Genomic DNA, 22,960 nt, shown 5'->3' with positions numbered 1-22,960 from the left:
ATTTTGGCAGAGAACTTAATATCTGCTTTGAATTTTTGCTTATGTGGTGTTGGGCTGCTAATAAGCCTATGCTTTGGGGAGGGAGAAGAGAGGGGAGTTGTCAGACCTGTTTGTTTCAAAACAGGTAATTATGCAATTAATTATGTCAGTGCAGCATCCATAATATTTTGCGGTGGTTTTATTGTAATTTATTCCAGGAAACAACTTCTTTGTGCTGTTGTGTGGTGTGTCTGCATTGTTGAGGGAGGAGGTCAAAATCTTTGTGCAAGCTTTCAGCAGCCAGCTGTTTCTATCAAAAGAGCTTTGTCTGCCCAGAAAATATATTTTTAAAATATTTAACTATGTGCTAACATTGTGGTCATTTGACTGAACCTAAAAAAAAAGGATTTTGTTATTTTGTTTTGGGAAAGAATAGTGTGTGACGTCTTTTAGTGGGAATGGGTGCGATGCTGTCAACAGTCTATAGTCTGACCTCAGTGAAACTGATTTTGTTTTTAAAAATACGTTAGCAATAGAGGAAAGGTAGGTTAGAGATGAGTAATAGTTGAAGAGGATGGACAGCTAAAGGGTGGGCCCCAATTTTAACCCCCTCATGCCTGACAAGAATGGGACATGCAGGGAGTTAAAAATAGGAAGCAGAGTAGCTATGATGTCATTCGAACCCTGACGAGAATTTAACCCTGGACCGTATGAGTTGTGTGCAGTGCGAAAGGTGCCGTTAAATGGATCCAGGGCCAGAAGAGGCCCAGGTAGGTAAGATTTTTAAAAATTTTAATGGCTTCCTAGTGGCCCAGGAAGGGCAGGAGTACTCTCCTCTGGGCCCTAAAAGTAAACCTCAGGCCTCTCCTGCCCCTGACTTTTGCACCCTCCCTTGACTGTAATCTCTTCACCACCTCCTCCGCCCCGCCCCCCCACTCCCCCCCCACCCCGGCCGACCCACTTACCTGACTGCCTGGGACCATTCCCTTGGGTCCCCAGCAACGGACTCCTGTTGCCCAAAATCCCTCTCCTGCCTGCTGACTTTCTCGTTATTCCCGCTGGATTCAGGTGGGAGTCCATCTTGGAATATGCTGATCAGGCCCAGGGGTTAAAATGGTCCGGGCCTTTTGCCATTGCGACTGCATGGCCTTGTCGCTCATCCCCCCCGTTCCCTGCCGTACAAGTGCCCCGAGTTACAGTCGGGGCTTAGGAGCCCAATTAAACAGCATATTCTTCTGCCTGAATGAAAGAGAAAGCTTTTCTCTTTGATCAACGACAACTGGCATTTATATAGAGCATTTAACGTAGAAAAACTTTCCAAGGCGCTTCACAAAGGTGTAATCAGACAAAAATGGACACTAAGCCAGAAAAAAAGAGATATTAGGAGGGGTGACCAAAAGCTTGGTTGAAGAGATAGGTTTTAAGGAGGGTCATAAAGAAGATAGAGGGAGTGCGCAGGCAAAGGAGTTTAGGGAGGAAATTCCAGAGCATGGGGCCTATATGCTGAAGGCAAGGCCGGCAATGGTACGGCGAGAGGGGGATGCACAAGAGGCCATTGTTGGACAAACAGAGAGCTCTTGGGAGGTTGTAGGGCTGGAGGAAGTTACAGAGATAGGGTGGGGCAAGGCCATGAATAGATTTAAATTCAAGGATGAGAATCTTAAATTTGGGGAATTTAGTTGGGGGAAGGGAACCAATATAGGAGCGCTTCTCCTGGCTCCACAAGAATACTGTGGGCTGCTGTTGCCCTGGGCTTGCCCCTCTCTGCAAACGGTTCCCTCCCCCCGGACCTACCTCCCTGCTGGCTGCCTCAGACATTGAGCCAGCCGGAATCCCTCCATCGGCCAACTGGTGAGCAGCAATAGGATGTCCGTTTAGTGTGCAGCTCGCCACGGCCATGCCAACAAGGCCCGAGCCTCAAAATATCTCTGGCCTTTCTGCTGTACTTTCCTACTCCTACAGGTTTATGATATCTAGTGAAGGCCTCAATTGTGTAACTATATTGTAACACAAGTGATATTCGATTTGCTTTTCATAATAGTAAATATCAGTGACTAATAAACATAGGAACATAGGAACAGGAGTAGGCCATTCAGCCCCTCGTGCCTGCTCCGCCATTTGATAAGATCATGGCTGATCTGTGATCTAACTCCATATACCTGCCTTTGGCCCATATCCCTTAATACCTTTGGTTGCCAAAAAGCTTATCTATCTCAGATTTAAATTTAGCAATTGAGCTAGTATCAATTGCCGTTTGCGGAAGAGAGTTTCAAACTTCTACCACCCTTTGTGTGTAGAAATGTTTTCTAATCTCGCACCTGAAAGGTCTGGCTCTAATTTTTAGACTGTGCCCACTACTCCTAAAATCCCCAACCAGCGGAAATAGTTTCTCTCTATCCACCCTATCCGTCCCCCTTAATATCTTATAAACTTTGATCAGATCACCCCTTAACCTTCGAAACTCCAGCGAATACAACCCCAGTATGTGTAATCTCTCCTCGTAACTTAACCCTTGAAGTCTGGGTATCATTCTAGTAAACCTACGCTGCACTCCCTCCAAGGCCAATATGTCCTTCCGAAGGTGCGGTTCCCAGAACTGCTCACAGTACTCCAGGTGCGGTCTAACCAGGGTTTTGCATAGCTAACCAGGGTTTTGTATAGCTAACCAGGGTTTTGTATAGCTAACCAGGGTTTTGTATAGCTAAAGCAGCATCAAATTTGATCACGATTATGAAAGGATCAGGAACAGAAGCAGTGTGGCACTTCTTTGATTTAATTGATGATGGCAGGATGTTGGAGCTGCAGTGCACTATGTCACAGAATAGTTAGATGACTTTTTGTGCCAGTCGGTCTCACATTGACTTCCTGATCTCAGCTGTGCCACAGGAAGATGCTTAACCCCAGGAGGAAGGGGGGGACCAGCCATCTCTAGGCTACTGCTGCACACTTGTGGGTGGATAGACCAACGCTGGCAGACCTTTAGAGTAAATTTCCATCCCATTCTCTTAACCAGCTGCATTGCATGGCACAGAGACATTCAAAGGAAAAAAATAGGATTCATTGAGGAAATTGCATAATGTCAGTGTTAAACATTAAACAGATCCGCTTATCACTAACAAACGTGCACACCATAAGGCTCCCTAACTGTTCATTGTCAGATTCCCAGATAGGGGTAGGGCTATAAAGCAAAGTAGAAAGTCAACAAGCTCACATCCATCACAGCTCAGATCCACTGCACACAGACCTTTCAAAATGGCCTTCTCTGGAAAATATGAGCTTGAGAGCCATGAGAACTTTGAGCCATTTATGAAAGCTATTGGTGAGTATAATCTATTGCTCCTGAGGCAAGTAGGATTTCCACAAAACAAACTTGCTTTTATTAATCAAAATTGCTTTTAGCTTGTTGCTGTTGCTATTTGATCCAGAAATGGACAAAAGATGAAATTATTAAGAGGAGATTGTTCCTCAGCATCTTACGTGAAATAACCTGTACATATTAAAGTACACAGGACACTTCAACAGCTCCATTCAAATTGCTGATGAAGGACTTATCTATGTTATCATATTAACTACAAATATTGCCTTCTTCGATATCAGTGCTTATGATCTCAAATTTCTGTTCCTTATTTGTGAATACGAATCCCAATCGGAATTGTGTAAAAATCCTACTTGCTAGTGTTCATGTAATCATGGGGAGGAACTGTGCAAATATTGGTATTAGCAGCATTTTTAAACCCAATGCTAGCAGAAGGTAACTGAATTAATATTCTTTGATTTTCCCCCCATGTATTCAATTAAACAGAGTTGGCTTTTCAAAAAGGAAGCCTCTTTACTTCAGAATATTTACATGTAACATTAATTTACATTTTGGGGTAAAGTCTAGGCACATTCCCACGAGGCAGAAAAGCAGGGCAACTAAAGCCAGAGCTCCCTGGATGACAAAAGAGATAGTGAATAAGATGAAACGGATAAAAGGGGCGTATGACAGATATCAAGTTGATAACACAAGTAAGAACTGGGCAGAATATAGAAAGTTCAGAGGGGAAGTGAAAAAGGAAATAAGAGGGGCAAAGAGAGAGTATGAGAATAGACTGGTGGCCAACATAAAAGGGAATCCAAAAGTCTTCTACAGGCATGTAAACAGTAAACGGGTAGTAAGAGGAGGGGTGGGGCTGATTGGGGACCATAAAGGTGATCTACTCATGGAGGTAGAGGGGATGGCTGAGGTACTAAATGAGTACTTTGCATCTGTCTTTACCAAGGAAGAAGATGCTGCCAGAATCACAGTAAAGGAAGATATAGTTGAGATACTGGATGAGCTAAAAATTGATAAAGAGGTACTCGAAAGGCTAGCTGTACTTAAAGTAGATAAGTCACCTGATACGCATGGGATGCATCCTAGGTTGCTGAGGGAAATAAGGGTGGAAATTGCAGAGTTACTAGCCATAATCTTCCAAACATCCATAGATATGGGGGTGGTGTAAGGAAAAAAGGGTGTAAGGATAAACCAAGAAACCATAGGCAAGGCAGTTTAATCTCAGTGGTGGGGAAACTTTTAGAAACAATAATCCGGGACAGAATTAACAGTCACTTGAACGAGGGTAGATTGATTAGGGAAAGCCAGCACGGATTTGTTAAAGGCAAATCGTGTTTAACTAACCTGATAGAGTTTTTTGATGAGGTAACAGAGAGGGTAGATGAGGGCAATGCAGTTGATGCGGTATGTATCGACTTTCAAAAGGCATTTAATAAAGTACGGCACGGTAGGCTTATTATCAAAATTGCAGCCTATGGAATAAAGGGGGCAGTAGCAACATGGATACAGAATTGTCTAAGGGACAGGAAACAGAGAGTAGTGGTGAACGGTTGTTTTTCGGACTGGAGGGAGATGTACAGTGATATTCCCCAGGGGTCAGTGCTGGGACCACTGCTTTTCTTGATATGTATTAATGACTTGGACTTGGGTATACAGGGCACAATTTCAAAATTTGCAGATGACACAAAACTTGGAAGGGTAGTAAACAGTGAGGAGGATAGTGATAGACTTCAAGAGGATATAGGCAGACTGGTGGCATGGGTGGACACGTGGCAGATGAAATTTAACGCAGAAAAATGTGAAGTGATACATTTCATTAGGAAGAAGTAGGAGAGGCAATATAAGCTAGAGGGCACAACTCTAAAAGGGGTACATGAACAGAGAGATTGGGGGTATATGTGCACAAATTGTTGAAGGTGGCAGGGCAGGTTGAGAAAGTGGTTAAAAAAGCATACGGGATCCTGGGCTTTACAAATAGAGGCATAGAGTACAAAAGTATGGAAGTCATGATGAACCTTTATAAAATACTGGTTCAGCCACAACTGGAGTATTGTGTCCTGTTCTGGGCACCGCACTTCAGCAAAGATGTGAAGGCCTGAGAAAGGGTGCAGAAGAGATTTACTAGAATGATTCCAGGGATGAGGGACTTTAGTTATGTGGATAGACTGGAGAAGCTGGGGTTGTTCTCCTTGAAACAGAAAAGGTTGAGAGGAGATTTGATAGAAGTATTCAAAATCATGAAGGGTCTAGACAGAGTAGATAGAGAGAAACTGTTCCCATTGGCGGAAGGGTCAAGTACCTGAGGACATAGATTTAAGGTGATTGGCAAAAGAACCAAAGGTGACATGAGGAAAAACTTTTTTAGACAGCGAGTGGTTTGGATCTGGAATGCACTGTCCAAGGGGGTGATGGAGGCAGATTCAATCATGGCCTTCAAAAGGGAACTGGAAAAGTACCTGAAAGGAAAAAATTTGCAGGGCTACGAGGAAAGGGCGGGGGAGTGGGACTAGCTGGATTGCTCTTGCATAGAGCCGGCGCGGTCTCGATGGACCGAATGGTCTCCTTCCGTGCTGTAACCTTTCTATGATAGTATGATTTTATGATTCTAGTTGCTTTCTTTGACTCATTGTTAGAGGACACTTATACACCGTCCTGCTAAAGGGACTGAGACCAAAAAAGATGCTTTGTTCTTTATCAACTCCACCTTTCACCCTCTGAGGAATTATGAACCTTTTCAGTTCTTGAGAAACAAACATGCTTTACCTCACAGGCATTATCTAATATTTTGCGTCAATGCTAAATATTTCCACCTGCTAATTTAAAGTGAAAGTGACAGTTGGCACTGGCAGTGAAAATACCCCAAGTTATTTATAGTGTGTTTGACCTGGGGACAATGCACCATAATAAGGGAAATTTTGCCCATAGGAACAGCAATAGGCCATTCAGCTCCTCAACCCTGTTCCGCCATTCAATTGAATCATGGCTGATTTGTATCTTAACTCCATTTACCCGCTTTGGTTCCATATCCCTTAACGCCCTTACCTAACAAAAATCCATCAATCTTAGTTTTGAAATTTTCAATTGACCTAGACCGAACAGCTTTTTGGGGCCAAAAATAAGCGGTCACTAATCTAAAAGGATAATAGTATGTTTACTTCAGAATCATGAGTGTGCATTTTTCCAGCAATGATGCATAGTGGAAAATGGATTTGCTCCTGACAAGACAGTAATTCGGACTAGTAAGTTGAGGTTTGGTGAGATCTATCAAAATCAGAAAAGCACCAGCATCCTTCTTCAGCGTAACAGTCACATTTGATTTTGACTTAAGTATCACTGAATTTGATGCAGTTGTCAACAGGATGTTGGATCTAAATTCTCAGGTTTATCTCCCTTTTTTCTTTCAGAAGTCCCAGATGAGCTGATTCAAAAAGGCAAAGACTTGAAAAGCATCACTGTAATAGTTCAGAATGGAAATGACTTTAAAGTAACAGTCACAACCGGTAGTAATGTGATTCATAATGAATTTACCATTGGACAGGAAACTGATTTTGCAACAATCACAGGGAACAAGATCAAGGTATGAATAGGAGACTTGTCATTCAACCAAGATTGCAAGCAATTGTTTCAGGGGGGCCTTAATGCTATTGTTATCATAGTGTTATCATAGTAATAGGGGCAGAAAACATTGGTGGGAGTAGTTTTTGGCCCCCTAACAGTAGTTATACTGTTGGACAGAATATTAATCAAGAAATAAGAGGAGCTTGTAACAAATGTAATGCAATTACCGTGGGGGACTTTAATCTTCATATAGACTGGGCAAATCAAATTGGCAAAAGTAGTTTGGAGGACGAGTTCATGGAATGCATTCGAGACAGTTTCCTAGAACAATACATTGTGGAACCAACCAGGGAACAGGCTATTTTAGATCTTGTCTTGTATAATGAAAGAGGGCTAATTAGTAATTTCATAGTAAGGGATCCTCTAGGGAAGAATGATCATAATATGATAGAAGTACTTAAGTCCGAAACTAGAGTCTTAAACTTAAACAAAGCCAATTACATAGGTATGAGAGGTGAGTTGGCTAAGATTGATTGGGAAATTAGATTAAAGGCTATGACCGTAGATAAGCAATGGTAAACATTTAAAGAAATATTTCATAATTCTCAACTAATATACATTCCATTGAGAAATAAAAACTGCACGGGAAAAGTGATCCATCCGTGGCTAACTAAAGAAGTTAAGGATAGTATTAGATTAAAAGAAGAGGCTTATAATGTTGGCAAAAGAAGTAATAAGCCTGAGGATTAGGAGAGTTTTAGAAACCAGCAGAGGATGACCAAAAAATTGATAATGAGGAAAAAAATAGAATATGAGAGTAAACTAGCAAGAAATATAAAAACAGATTGTAAGAACTTCTACAAGTATATAAAAAGGAAGAGAGTAGCGAAAGTAAATGTGGGTTCCTTAAAGGCTGAGGCAGGAGAAATGATAATGGGGAATAAGGAAATGGCAGAGATGTTAAACAGATATTTTGGGCCCGAATTTAGCAGGCCTGCGGGTTCCCAGCGGGTGGTCCTCCGGGAGCGTGGTCAACACGCTCGGCGAAATTAGTGGGTTGCCCACGCGATCGTAGCAGGCAACCCACTAATAGGAATCAATTACCTGCTCTTCCGGGGTCCACGGCGCTGGCCTGCGCGTCGGTCGGGCTGCGCATGCGCAGTACGATCTGTCAGCTGGAGGCTCTCTAGTTAAAGGGGCAGTCCTCCACTGACAGATGCTGCAACCAATGGGACAAATTGCAGCATGGAGCAGCCCAGGGGGAAGGCTGCTCCCAGTTTAATGATGCCTCACCCCAGGTATCATCAGATGGGGTGAGGAGGAGGGGGAGGACACAGATCTTCCCCCCGGCGGGCGGGAGGAAGCGGCCTGCCTCTGCCACCAAGAAGGCCTGGCTCAAGGTGGCAGAGGGGGTCACCTGCGCCACCAACATATCGCCCACCTGCATACAGTGCAGGAGGCGCTGCAATGACCGCAGTAGGTCAGCCGCAGTGAGAAGACGAAGTCTTTCCCCTACACTCCTTCTGCCACAACACTGCCCCCACCCCACATCTCCTTCGGCACCGCCAACACTATTCTGTCACATCACCCTTCATACCCACTCACACCCCATCCTCATCTTACCTCCACCTACTCACCTCGCCAGTACTCATCCTGCCACTAACACGCAACCCAATCCTCATACAATCTCATTGCTCCATTAGGAGGGAGGCAGGTTGGCAATGGGGGGTCGACTGGGCGCGTGGGTAACGTGCCCAGTGAATTCGGGGTGCTCCGCATGCGATCGCAGCCTAATTGAAGGCAATCACCATGACTTCCGGGTTTCCCGTTCCAGACCTGCGCACTACGCACCCACATCACAGGCTGTCAGCAGGAGGAGCCCTATTTAAAGGGGCAGTCCTCCAATGCTCCTCCTGCAGCAAACAACCAAATTGACAGCATGGAGCAGCCCAGAGGCGAGGCTGCTCCAAGGTTCTCAGACTCTTCACTCCAGGTGCTGCTCGATGGGGTCAGGAGGAGGAGGGAAATGTTTTTCCCAGCAGAAGGGAGGAAGTGGCCTGCCTCTGCCACCAAGAACGTCTGGCTCGAAGTGGCAGAGGAGGTCCCCAGCAGCAGTAACATCTCCCGAACCTGGGTCCAGTACAGGAAGCGCTTTAATGACCTAACCAGGTCAGCCAAAATGAGTATACTTACGTATTCTCCCACACTCCATCTTCCACATCACCTCCACCACCACCTTCTGCACTGCCACCACAACGCTCTCGCATCACTCCTCACATCCACTCAGATATCATCCTCACCTTGCCTGCAATTACTCACCACCCCAGTTCCCATTCGAACACTACCACACAGCCCAATCCTCGTACAATCTCATGGCTATGTCTCACACGCACCCTCCCATGCATCTCCCTCACAATCACCCCCACCCACACCAATGCATGCAGCGGGTCACTATGCAACCATCACTCAATCATGCCTCTCTGTGTTTTGCCTTGATAGGAGAAGAGATGCCAGAAGGCCCAAGAGAGGGATGATGGCAAAAGGGAATATGGAAGTGGGGACGCCACTCAAAGCGCTCCCACATCTCACCCGTTGCCCCCCTCTCAACCAGTACCCGCAGTGCTGCCTCCTCTCCAAGTCCTCGAGTTTGCCCCTGCACAGGTGCAGGTGGAGCAGTCGTTGGAGGGGTCCTCACGGGCACTGAAACCAGAGGGCGTCCGCGCAAAGCATCTCATTGGTCAGGGCATGGACAAGAGCAACCTGCCACTACCTCTGCTGAAGCCACAGGGGTAGCACCACGTAAGGGTTCCCGTAAACGTAAGGCGAAGGTCTTGTGAGCAAAAAGGGGATGCACAAGGGTGTTTGATGATTTGTCATGTTTTTTATTTATATTTGTTTTCTTTCACATTCACAATAAATCTTATTATTATCACCACTACTGCCACGTCTTGCCCATTCTTGACTGACTTGTGGAATAGGTCCCTTTCATGAGGTTCACCATGAACATGCACACTTGATGCCACCCATTGGGTCATTCTACAGTGGGTGTAGGTGGAGTTGCATGACTGTTTTGTGCAGGGGGTGGGGGAGGGGGCTGGTGTGGCCGCTCCTCTGTCCAGGTGATGAGGACTGAACCCTTCACACAGTCTGATGTTAGGAGAACCAGTATATCAGTAACTCCCTGGCCTCACGAGCAGCCAGGTGAGCCGTTGTTCTGTCCATGGGTTGCTCCTCCTCCTCCTCAATATGGGTGGCAGATGTGGATGGGGCCTCCTGCAGTGTCACCCCTCTCTGTTGTGCCATGTTGTGCAGGGCACAGCAGACAACTATAATGTGTCTCACACTGTGTGGCGCATATTGAAGCGCTCCCCCAGAACGATCAAGGCACCTGAGGCGCATCTTGAGCAGCCCTATAGCATGCTCAATTGTTGACCTGGTAGCGATGTGGCTGTTGTTATATTGACGCTGTTACTCGGTGGTGGGGTTCCTCAGAGGTGTCATAAGCCATGTGTGCAGGAGGTATCCCTTGTCCCCGAGGAGCCAGCCCTTGCGGGTGTTCGGTGCGTGGAAGAGGGGTGGGACGTTGGACTCCCTGAGGATGAAGGAATCATGGCAGCTGCCAGGGTATCTGGCGCAAATGTGAAGGAATCTCTTGCGGTGGTCACAGATGAGCTGAGTGTTCATGGAATGATAGCCCTTCATGTCGATGAACGGTCCTGGCTCGTGTGGAGGTGCTCGTATTGCTATATGGGTGCAATCGATTACACCCTCCACCCGTGGGAAGCCAGCCACAGCGTGGAACCCCACTGCCCTCTCCATCTGGCTGAGGTCATCCATGAGGAAGTTGATATAGTGCGAGGCCCTGCAGAACAAGCCGTCGGTGACCTGCCTTATGCACTTGTGTGCAGACGACTGAGAGACCCCGGTGATGTCCCCGGTGGCACCCTGGAAGGATCCGGAGGCAAAGAAGTTGAGGGCAGTGGTGACTTTGACAGCGACAGGTAAGAAGATGCTGCTCCATCCATCCGGGAGCAGCTCGTCATTAAGGAGGCTGCAGATGTCCACGACTTCCTGGCGACTAACTCTGAGCCTCCGTATGCACTGCTCCTCAGTGAGGTCCAGGAAGCTGAGCCTCAGTCTGTAGACCCTGTGGCGAGGATAGTGCCTTCTGCGACACATCTCTCTCTGCGGTTGCCCTCCCTCCTGCTGTGTAGGTGGTGTGTCACAGCACTGTGTTGTGGAGCTCCACGTGTCAGAGGTGGATGGCGTGGCCGGCGAGGCTGGTGATGCTGTTCGTCCTCCGAGGAGGTCATGACTGCAGCTACGGTGGCCCCATCCGGAAGATGTACGTTTGAGGGGGTCCACAAAGTAGGTAAATGTGTCTGCATACTGGAGTTGAGGTTGCAGGTTGGTGAATTTTAGTGTTAGGAGGAGGGTGGTGGAGGCAAAACTTTGTCCAAAGTGACAGAGTGGCCTCCTGCAAGGAGTGAGGGTCTCCCCACCCCCACCTGTCAAATGGACCTTTGCAGCTCCCACAGGCTGGTGGCTGCAACACGTCCATTTCAACTGGGAGTGTTTCCCCCAGTACGGGAAACACTCTCAGTTGACCTGGAAATCCCACCCCTCCTAAAATATCCTATAAATCAGGTCTCCTAACGACCTGAAGTATCCAATTAATTGATTTAAGTGGGATCCCGCATGCGGGGGCTGCGCGCGCATCTAAGCACGTCACTGGGGAACCCGGAAGTGGGCGGGTTGGAGCCAGGCTCCGCACCCGCCCCGGGAATCCCCAATTTTCGGAGCCCCCCCGCCACGAATGCACCCACTGGGACATCAGAAAATCGAGCCCATGGAGTCTGCTAAGGGATATCGACAGGTTAAGTGAGTGGGCAAGAAGGTGGCAGATGGAATTTAATGTAGGGAAATGTGAGGTTATTCACTTTGGTAGGAAGAATAGAAAAACAGAATATTTTTTAAATGGTTGGAAACTATTGAATGTTGGTGTTCAGAGGGATTTGGGTGTCCTTGTACACTAAACACAGAAAGTTAACATGCAGGTACAGCATTCAATTAGGAAGGCAAATGGAATTTTGGCTTTTATTGCAAGGGGGTTGGAGCACTAGAGTAAGGATGTCTTGCTGCAGTTGTACAGGGCTTTGGTGAGACCACACCTGGAGTATTGTGTACAGTTTTGGTTTCCTTACTTAAGGAAGGATATACTTGTCTTATAGGCAGTGCAACGAAGGTTCATTAGATTGATTCCTGGGATGAGAGGGTTGTCCTATGAGGAGAGATTGAATAGAATGGGCCTATACTCTCTGGAGTTTAGAAGAATGAGAGGTGATCTCATTGAAACATATAAGATTCTTAGAGGGCTTGACAGGGTAGATGCTGAGAGGCTTTTTCCCCTAGCTGGAGAGTCTAGAACTAGGGGTCATAATCTCAAGATAAGGGGCCGGCCAACTAGGACTGAGATGAGGAAAAATTTCTTCACTCAGAGGGTTGTGAATCTTTGGAATTCTCTACCCCAGAGGGCTGTGGATGCTCAGTCGTTGAATATATTCAAGACTGAGATCGATAGATTTTTGGACTCTAAGAGAATCAAGTGATATGAGGATCGGGCAGGAAAGCGGAGTTGAGGTCGAAGATCAGCCATGATCTTATTGAATGGCGGAGCAGGCTCGAGGGGCCATATGGCCCACTCCTGCTCCTATTTCTTATGTTCTTACGTAACACAAAGGGAAGATTTCCTCTGTGCACAATGTGTAACAAGATCGTAAAACTTTATAAAGAGCAGATTTACAATATCATTATACACAACAAATCTTCCCCAACAGAATTTGCAGTCACTTTACACATCTTTTAATTATGTCCTACAAGCTAAGAAGAAATATTACTCCAATATTCTGTACCTATGTGAACTTTCTGTTGATTTTCATCTGCTAATTTATATTGAGGTATAGCCTCAACCTAATACCTTTTTTTTTATTCGTTCACGGGATGTGGGCGTCGCTGGCAAGGCCAGCATTTATTGCCCATCCCTAATTGCCCTCGAGAAGGTGGTGGTGAGCCGCCTTCTTGAACCGCTGCAGTCCATGTGGTGACACTTGTTTATTTTTGATACTTTTCTTTCACTGTTATATCAATATCTAACACAAAAGAAAACTATGAATAAATACACAAAAATGTGCTTGTGGGGATGGGGAGGAAAGAGAAAGATAATGGTAAGATTTCCAAACCTTTTCCACTTCAAGCATTGTTGTGTGGGTTCTCAGATATGTTACTGTATTTTTTTTTTGTGGTACATTTTCTACATTTAAATACTGCATGGTCCACAGCTATAATTTCTTGATATCTTTAATAACTTCTCTTCCTTATCAGTAGAACTGAGAGCTTAAAGTCTCGAGGCAACCCACACCAATTAATCTTATCCAGGGTACAGATGCTATAGGAAAGATAGAGCAGGAGGTAAGAGAGGAGGGGGAGTTGCGTTCTTGATTAGGGACAACATCACGGCAGTAGTGAGAGGGGATATATCCGAGGGTTCGCCCACTGAGTCTATATGGGTAGAACTGAAAAATAAGAAGGGAGAGATCACTTTGATAGGATTGTACTACAGACCCCCAAATAGTCAACGGGAAATTGAGGAGCAAATATGTAAGGAGATTACAGACAGCTGCAAGAAAAATAGGGTGGTAATAGTAGGGGACTTTAACTTTCCCAACATTGACTGGGACAGCCATAGCATTAGGGGCTTGGATGGAGAGAAATTTGTTGAGTGTATTCAGGAGGAATTTCTCATTCAGTATGTGGATGGCCCGACTAGAGAGGGGGCAAAACTTGACCTCCTCTTGGGAAATAAGGAAGGGCAGGTGACAGAAGTGTTAGTGAGGGATCACTTTGTGACCAGTGATCATAATTCCATTAGTTTTAAGATAGCTATGGAGAAGGATAGGTCTGGCCCAAAAGTTAAAATTCTAAATTGGGGAAAGGCCAATTTTGATGGTATTAGACAGGAACTTTCAGAAGTTGATTGGGAGAGTCTGTTGGCAGTCAAAGGGACGTCTGGTAAGTGGGAGGCTTTCAAAAGTGTGTTAACCAGGGTTCAGGGTAAGCACATTCCTTATAAAGTGAAGGGCAAGGCTGGTAGAAGTAGGGAACCTTGGATGACTCGGGAGATTGAGGCACTAGTCAAAAAGAAGAAGGAGGCATATGACATGCATAGGCAGCTGGGATCAAGTGGATCCCTTGAAGAGTATAGAGATTGCCGGAGTAGAGTTAAGAGAGAAATCAGGAGGGCAAAAAGGGGATATGAGATTGCTTTGGCAGATCAGGCAAAGGTGAATCCAAAGAGCTTCTACAAATACATAAAGGGCAAAAGGGTAACTAGGGAGCGAGTAGGGCCTCTTAAGGATCAACAAGGTCATCTATGTGCGGAACCACAAGAGATGGGTGAGATCCTGAATGAATATTTCACATCGGTATTTACGGTTGAGAAAGGCAATGATGTTAGGGAACTTGGGGAAATAAATAGTGATGTCTTGAGGAGTGTACATATTACAGAGAGGGAGGTGCTGGAAGTCTTAACGCGCATCAAGGTAGATAAATCTCCGGGACCTGATGAAATGTATCCCAGGACGTTATGGGAGGTTAGGGAGGAAATTGCGGGTCCCCTAGCAGAGATATTTGAATCATCCACCGCTACAGGTGAGGTGCCTGAAGATTGGAGGGTAGCAAATGTTGTGCCTTTGTTTAAGAAGGGCGGCAGGGAAAAGCCTGGGAACTACAGACCAGTGAGCCTGACATCTGTAGTGGGTAAGTTGTTAGAGGGTATTCTGAGGGACAGGATGTACAGGCATTTGGAGAGGCAGGGACTAATTAGGAACAGTCAGCATGGTTTTGTGAGAGGAAAATCATGTCTCACGAATTTGATTGAGTTTTTTGAAGGGGTAACCAAGAAGATAGATGAGGGCTGTGCAGTAGACGTGGTCTACATGGACTTCAGCAAAGCATTTGACAGGGTACCGCATGGTAGGTTGTTACATAAGGTTAAATCTCATGGGATCCAAGGTGAGGTAGCCAATTGGATACAAAATTGGCTTAACGACAGAAGACAGAGGGTGGTTGTAGAGGGTTGTTTTTCAAACTGGATGCCTGTGTCCAGCGGTGTGCCTCAGGGATCGGTGCTGGGTCCGCTGTTATTTGTTATTTATATTAATGATTTGGATGAGAATTTAGGAGGCATGGTTAGTAAGTTTGCAGATGACACCAAGATTGGTGGCATTGTGGACAGTGAAGAAGGTTATCTAGGATTGCAACGGGATCTTGATAAATTGGGCCAGTGGGCCGATGAATGGCAGATGGAGTTTAATTTAGATAAATGTGAGGTGATGCATTTTGGTAGATCGAATCGGGCCAGGACCTACTCCGTTAATGGTAGGGCGTTGGGGAGAGTTATAGAACAAAGAGATCTGGGAGTACAGATTCATAGCTCCTTGAAAGTGGAGTCACAGGTGGATAGGGTGGTGAAGAAGGCATTCAGCATGCTTGGTTTCATTGGTCAGAACATTGAATGCAGGAGTTGGGATGTCTTGTTGAAGTTGTACAGGGCATTGGTGAGGCCACACTTGGAGTACTGTGTACAGTTCTGGTCACCCTATTATAGAAAGGATATTATTAAACTAGAAAGAGTGCAGAAAAGATTTACTAGGATGCTACCGGGACTTGATGGTTTGACTTACAGGGAGAGGTTAGACAGACTGGGACTTTTTTCCCTGGAGAGTAGGAGGTTAAGGGGTGATCTTATAGAAGTCTATAAAATAATGAGGGGCATAGATAAGGTCGATAGTCAAAATCTTTTCCCAAAGGTAGGGGAGTCTATAACGAGGGGGCATAGATTTAAGGTGAGAGGGGAGAGATACAAAAGGGTCCAGAGGGGCAATTTTTTCACTCAAAGGGTGGTGAGTGTCTGGAACGAGCTGCCAGAGGCAGTAGTAGAGGCGGGTACAATTTTGTCTTTTAAAAAGCATTTGGACAGTTACATGGGTAAGATGGGTATAGAGGGATATGGGCCAAGTGCAGGCAATTGGGACTAGCTTAGTGGTATAAACTGGGCGACATGGACATGTTGGGCCGAAGGGCCTGTTTCCATGTTGTAACTTCTATGATTCTATGATTCTATAATGGAGAGACTCAGGTCCTCATAACATGAGAAATGAGAGGCTTCTGTGTTGACAGTCTCAACAGCTCAGCCAGGCTCAAACTGAAATTTCGAACAAGCCAATTATTCGAATTATCAAAATAATTTTGAAGTCCCAAAAAAAACGTAATTGTAGATAAACAATTATGCTCTCTTCGATCTCCTAAATAGCTTTGAGGTATCAAAAATGCTTAGCCACACAGAATATTTTTAAATTCTCATACATAATCAGCTGACATTTTATGTGACTTATGAATAATTTTGAAGATCACAAGGACTGTAGCTGCACATGTAAAAATCTCTGATAGAGGTGTGTAGGAACATAGGAACAAGAGTAGGCCATTTAGCCCCTCAAGCCTGTTCCACCATTCAATTAAATCATGGTTATATAAGGTATTGGTGAGACCACACCTGGAATACTGCATACAGTTTTGGTGTCCATACTTAAGAAAAGACATACTTGCTCTCGAGGCAGTACAAAGAAGGTTCACTCAGTTAATCCCGGGGATGAGGGGGCGGACATATGAGGAGAGGTTGAGTAGATTGGGACTCTACTCATTGGAGTTCAGAAGAATGAGAGGCGATTTTATTGAAACATATAAGATTGTGAAGGGGCTTGATCGGGTGGATGCAGTAAGGATGTTCCCAAGGATGGGTGAAACTAGAACTAGGGGGCATAATCTTAGAATAAGGGGCTGCGCTTTCAAAACTGAGATGAGGAGAAACTTCTTCACTCAGAGGGTAGTAGGTCTGTGGAATTTGCTGCCCCAGGAAGCTTTGGAAGCTACATCATTAAATAAATTTAAAACAGAAATCGACAGTTTCCTAGAAGTAAAGGGAATTAGGGGTTACGGGGAGCGGGCAGGAAATTGGACATGAATTTAGATTTGAGGTTAGGGTCAGATCAGCCATGATCTTATTGAATGGCGGAGCAGGCTCGAGGGGCCGATTGGCCTACTCCTGCTCCTATTTCTTATGTTCTTATGTACTTATGGTTGATCTGTATCTTAACTCCATTTACCTGCCTTGGTTCCATATCCTTATCTAACAAAAATCTATTAATCTCAGTTTTGACATTTTCAAGTGACCTAACCTCTACAGGCTTTTGGGGAATAGAGTTCCAGATTTCCACTTCTCTTTGTGTGAAGAAATGTTTTCTGACATCACTCCTGAATGGCCTAGCTCTAATTTTAAGGTTATGTCCCCTTGTTCTGCTCACCCCCACCAGAGGAAATAGATTCCCTCTATCTATCCCATCAAATCCTTTCATCATCTTAAACATTTCAATTAAATCACCTCTTAATTTTCTATACTCAAGGGAATACAAGCCTAGTCTATACAACCTGTCCTCATAAATTAACCCTTTTAGCCCCAGTATCAATCTGGTGAATCTGTGCTGCATCCCCTCTAAGGCCAGTATATCCTTCCTGAGGTGCGGTGCCCAGATCTGAACGCAGTACTCCAGATGCGGTCTAACCAGAGCTTTATACAACTGTAACTTAACTTCCACCTCTTTGTATTCCACCCCCACCTTGAGATGAAGGCTAACAATCCATTAGCCCTTTTAAATATTTTTTTGTACCTGTCCACTAGTTTTTAGTGATTTTTGTACATGGACCTCTCTGCTCCTCCACAGTTCCTAACTTCTCACCATTTAGAAAATACTGTGACCTATCTTTCTTTGGCCCAAAGTGGATGACCTCACACTTCCCCACATTGTACTCCATCTGCCACAGTTTTGCCTACTCACTTACTCTATCAATGCCCCTTTGCAACTTTCTACTCCCACCTGCACTATTTACTATGCCATCTAACTTCGTGTCATCAGCAAAATTGGCTATACGACTGTCTATCCCTTCATCTAAGTCATTGATAATGCAGCGTAAACGTGGGTCTAAAAATGGGGTGGGGTGACTTACCACCCCATTAACCCCGACAACGTCCCGCTGCGACTTTCACAGGGGCCTACTGCTGGGCAACCGAAGCCCCTGCCTGAAACAAGCAGTCGGCCTCTTTCTCATGCAAATCAGGGTCCTAATGACGTGGTTAGGACCCCGATTGTAATTTTAAGGGACACACGGGCAGGACTTGTGACACGCACGCTCCCCCCATGTGTACTGGCGTTCTGATCAGGAAACGACCAGAAAAATGTTTTTTTTTGGAGAAGGAAAGAGCAGGAGTGCTCCTTTAATGGCCCCACAAAAATACCGCTGCTGGCCTGGCTTCGCCGCGCCTATTTAGCGTCCGCAGCTTGCCTACCAAATTCACAGCCACCTCTTTGCCGCCAGTTGCCCAAAATTCAAAATTGACCTAATGTGATTTGTATGTCAAATAAAACTCTACATGGATATCAAAGAGCAAATGTGAAACTCTAATATTGTTCTTCTTTATTTCAGTCTGTCGTGACCTTGGACGGTGCAAACAAGTTCATTGTCAAGTTAAAGTCAGTAACATCAGTCACCGAACTGAGCGAAAATAAATTGATTGATGTAAGTGGTTCTCTATCCTTTTTCACAAAGAGAATAACTTCCATAGAATCAGATTGATTTTGGATAGGCAAGAGTATTAAGGGTTACGGAACCAAGGCGGGTGGATGGAGTTAAGATACAGATCAGCCATAATCTAATTGAATGGCGGAACAGGCTCAAGGGGCTGAATGGCCTACTCCTGTTCCTTTGTTCCTGTGTTCCTGCAGTCTAAGAATAGCACACTGAGTAGAAATTTGAAATGCCAAAGTAGTAAATCAATAGCCATGGTTCAGTTGACAGTGATCTCACTTTGTACCGCCAAGTTGTTAGTTCAATCCCCGCTTTAAAATTCATACCCCTAATTATTGAAGGCGGGACCTTGGAGTGCACGTCCACAGATCCCTGAAGGTAGCAGGACAGGTAGATAAGGCGGTTAAGAAGGCATACGCAATACTTTCCTTTATTAGCCGAGGCATAGACTATAAGAGCTGTATAAAACACTAGTTAGGCCACAGCTTCAGTACTGCGTACAGTTCTGGTCACCACATCACAGGAAAGATGTGATTGCACTAGAGAGGGTACAGAGGAGATTTACGAGGATGTTGCCAGGACTGGAGAAATTTAGCTATGAGGAAAGATTGGATAGACTGGGGTTGTTTTCTTTGGAACAGAGGAGGCTGAGGGGTGATTTAATTGAGTGTACAAAATTATGAATGGCCTAGATAGAGTGGATAGGAAGGACCTATTTCCCTTAACAGAACGGTTAATAACCAAGGGGCACAAATTTAAAATGATTGGTAGAAGGATTAGAGAGGAGCTGAGGAAAAACTTTTTCACCCGGAGGGTGGTGGGGATCTGGAACTCATTGCCTGAAAGGGTGGTAGAGGCAGAAACCCTCATCACATTTAAGAAGTACTTGGATATGCACTTGAAGAGCCATAACCTACAAGGCTACGGACCAAGTGCTGGAAAGTGGGATTAAGCTGGGAGGCTCATTTTCGGCCGGCGGAGACACAATGGGCCAAATGGCCTCCTTCTGTGCCGTAAATTTTCTATGATTCTATGATTCTATATTGCCTCCTGGCTGTTTTGGGGCAATGCATGGTTTGATGCACCATCCTGTGCACGAGACATTAAACCAAGTCGCTCTCTGTCTCCGTTGGTGGATGAAAAAATGGTCTTTATCAATTACTGTCACACAGTGTATAATGACATTGCTTTCAAAAGTAATTGCAAAAAGCTGAAAAACTCCCGGGCACTGGCTGATATTCATTAGTGAAGCCCTGTTTCGCAAGAACCACAGTGGAGATGCAATATTTCACTAGACACCCAAGTAAACATCTTCAAATAAAGAAATACAGAAATCCTAGAACAGATCTGCCAATCTGACAACTTTAAATGGAGAACAGACAATGTCGGCAATGGAAAAATGTACAGCAGTCAGTTACCTGTGTAAAAACCAGTAAGAAAGCCTGACTTAAAGATTATCTTTATAGAGAAACAACCTGTTTGTAGTTACCACCTAATGTGACGTACAATATATTCATTATTCAGATTTGAACTCTATTAGTGGAGACTACCTCTTCATAAAGAGTACTTGAAAATAATCCAAAAGGTCTTCTATTCACAGGTTTCATTGCAATTGCCACATGTATTATTTTTTCCATTTAGGAAATCTTCAGAAATCTTTTTTGTTCTTTCAGACACTTACTGTCGGCGATCTCATCTACAAGAGAATCAGTAAAAGAATTTAAAAAGGCTTGTCTTTCACTGAGAATGTTTGTCTTGCCTGAGTTGTTTGAAATAAAATATAAATGTTTAGCTACAAGGTTGCTTCACGTTGTCAATTTTGTAAAATAGGGAGTCTGAGTTACAGTGCAGTGATTACTTTCACAACCCTTGACTGCTGGAGTTCAATAACATATCCAGGTGTGAGTATAATGATGTGAAGTGATGGTCACAAATATCCCTTTTCATCTCAAAGTACTGATGGGGTGGGGGGAGAGAGGAAGAGCAGGACAGAGAGAGGTGGATGGAAGAAAAGAAAAGAAAAAAAAGAACGGTAGAAGAGGAGAACGTTGGATAGAAAAGGAGAAAACTGTGAGGGGAGAAGGAGTCGAAGAGAGAGAAATAGAAAGTCCCTTTAATCTGATTATTTATTTCTGTTTGCCTCTGCAATGAACAGCTCCTCCCCAAATGTCTCTGTTCCTGGCAACCAACTCACCAACAATACCAATTTTTGTCTTATGTTTATATTTCTTTGTTGATGAAGATGACAGCTGTCATTGGTGGAAAATGGAACACTTTTCAGAATTTGGCAACTCGTATTAACATTGAGCGCACCCTAGCCGTGCTACAGGAAAAATCTCCCTCTGCTTGGCAATGTACCTTTAACTTAACCTTAGAAGAGCACCCATTTACACTGTTGTGATTTTTTCATTACCAACAGAAAGCATCTTTGTAGGCTCCCTGACTGAAATTGTCAATTTAATGATCATTTATACCAAACTGGGGGCTTTTTTGTGCTGTGGGCCCATACCCATCAAAAATGAAGTTGGGATTCCAAACTTCAGCACCATTTAGAGCCAGCAAAGAGAGAGAGATTTTTAACTCATCAGTCTTGCCTGGTTCCAAACCCCCAATCCAAAAATGAAAGGACAGTGTTCCACACCCCCGCCCCCATTTAAAAACCACCCAGCAGAGACACAACCAAATATTAAAAGTTAGAGGGGGAAGATCAGCGTCAATTCCAGATAAAATATAAAAGTATATTATTCTAAGATATTGTATTAACAGGTTAAAGCTATGGAGAAAGAGTACTTTTTTAACCAAAATATTTTAGAATTTGCTTTCTGGATATCATGGTCAGATATTCTAAATAAAGAAATTCCAATCAGATTACTGGATTCTGACTTCCACTCCTCCAGTGTAAATTGATTTGGAGTAAATGTATCATAAAGAAATACAAAGAACAGAGCTGGTCACAATTTAACAATGAAAATAACTTGCTAATAACTTGCATTAGGGTTAAAGAAGATTTGTTGCATCAATCAAAAGAAGGTCAGGCTTGCTGCATGCCTAGGCCAATTTTTGTCAAGACCAGAACTGCTTGATTTGTGCCATACCTGCAGTTGGCTTTTTGGATTAGAAGAGATCTAGATACATGTGTACTATGTCTCAATTCAGCCAGCTGATATCACTCTAGCCAAATAGAACCAACCCCCACACCAGGACTTCATCGTGAAATCTCTATTGACTATTTGATAAATCAATTCCACTTGAACTGATTCAGGCTTTGCCAAATGCTTTGATCTTCAACACTGCCATATAATCACCGTTAGCATAAGATACTTAATCATATAACAATCTATAATGTGTACAGTTACTATTCTAATGCCGTAATAATTGGTTACTCCATTTTAATAAATAAATTGTGTCGTTATATGTATTTTTCTGTTACTAATGGAACATCACATTTAAAGAGGCACTGTATTGCAAATATATTCTCCATCACTCAATGCATTGTTGCAATTTGTGTGAAACCACATAAAAATGTTATATCACCTATGAGTGACAAGATTATAGTGACAGTGATGTATGGCTGTTTTGGTTCTTCCTTCTGCACAGTGACAAAGACAGTGCCCCTCTATGGTTTTTACTCTTTGAATTTTCACTTATGCTTTTATTTCACCAGTTTAATTATGGTCAGGATATCAATAGAAGTCTATAATAATAAATATACAGGGTAATTTTTACTTAATCCACCCAATGGAAAACTGATGGGATCAGGTTGAACGCCAAGTCAATGGAGAGTAATATTGGGCAGGATGTAAAATTGTCATTCGCCCGATCCCATTAGTTTCCCGCCAGGCGGGTTAGGTAAAATTACCCCCATAAAGTTTTATTTTGACCTGTCTTGAGCTCATAATTATTTTCACTGTCAGTTGCGCGCACGTGTCCTAGACAGTCAGGAGTACTGAGGCAGTGAGTCCTTGCAGCCTTCAATAAAAATGGATTTTCAAGTCTGTTGTCTCATTTCATCTTAAAAGACAATTGCACTTGTCCTTGTCACATGGGTGAACAGTAGATATATTTCCAAGACTGTAATTAATTTCATAAAAACAATTCCTTACATCCATAACAACAAGGGTACAATAACATTTCCAGATATTCTTTTAACTGAACAACAACAGTAGACGTGCTCTTTTCAAAAACACTCTATCATGCAGATATTGCCCTATAATTTGCCTGCCAAACAATTCGGAAAGAAAAGAAGCTGCCAAAAGCATTTCAACTAGAATATTTATCTGGAATCAGCTAAAAGAACACTGCATTCTTGGCATCCAGTTTGTAATGATATACTTTTTAAGTTCCTCTTAAATCTTTATGGTGGCCAACAGAATCTTGAAGAGTTGTAAAATGGAGTTGAGTTGCATTAAT

General features: G+C 44.0%; 1 protein-coding gene across 2 annotated transcripts; it reads left to right on the top strand.

Annotated features, from left to right (window-relative positions):
• Positions 1–445: 445 nt before the first annotated feature.
• LOC137341391 (fatty acid-binding protein 1, liver-like) lies at positions 446–20,313 on the top strand. 2 transcript variants are annotated; one of them, XM_068004507.1, is made up of 4 exons: positions 446–753; positions 6,700–6,872; positions 18,449–18,541; positions 20,224–20,313. In XM_068004507.1, exons 1-4 carry the CDS (start codon positions 723–725, stop codon positions 20,272–20,274), a joined length of 348 nt encoding a protein of 115 aa, XP_067860608.1. In that variant the 5' UTR covers positions 446–722; the 3' UTR covers positions 20,275–20,313. The 2 variants fall into 2 exon arrangements, with proteins under 2 accessions (XP_067860608.1, XP_067860607.1); XM_068004506.1 differs by lacking the exon at positions 446–753 and adding an exon at positions 3,232–3,298.
• The last annotated feature ends 2,647 nt before the right edge of the window (positions 20,314–22,960 follow it).

Source organism: Heptranchias perlo, chromosome 23 (genome assembly GCF_035084215.1).
Source record: "Heptranchias perlo isolate sHepPer1 chromosome 23, sHepPer1.hap1, whole genome shotgun sequence".
In the NCBI taxonomy this organism is placed as follows: domain Eukaryota; kingdom Metazoa; phylum Chordata; class Chondrichthyes; order Hexanchiformes; family Hexanchidae; genus Heptranchias; species Heptranchias perlo.
This window is presented reverse-complemented; position numbering and strand designations above follow the sequence as displayed.

What these genes read in the sequence shown, in the direction of transcription:
- LOC137341391 (XM_068004506.1), top strand. Translation starts at nt 3,232, where the DNA reads ATGGCCTTCTCTGGAAAATATGAGCTTGAGAGCCATGAGAACTTTGAG. An exon ending in TCACAGGGAACAAGATCAAG is followed by an intron (nt 6,873 to 18,448) that starts GTATGAATAGGA and finishes TCTTTATTTCAG; the next exon opens with TCTGTCGTGACCTTGGACGG. An exon ending in GCGAAAATAAATTGATTGAT is followed by an intron (nt 18,542 to 20,223) that starts GTAAGTGGTTCT and finishes TTGTTCTTTCAG; the next exon opens with ACACTTACTGTCGGCGATCT.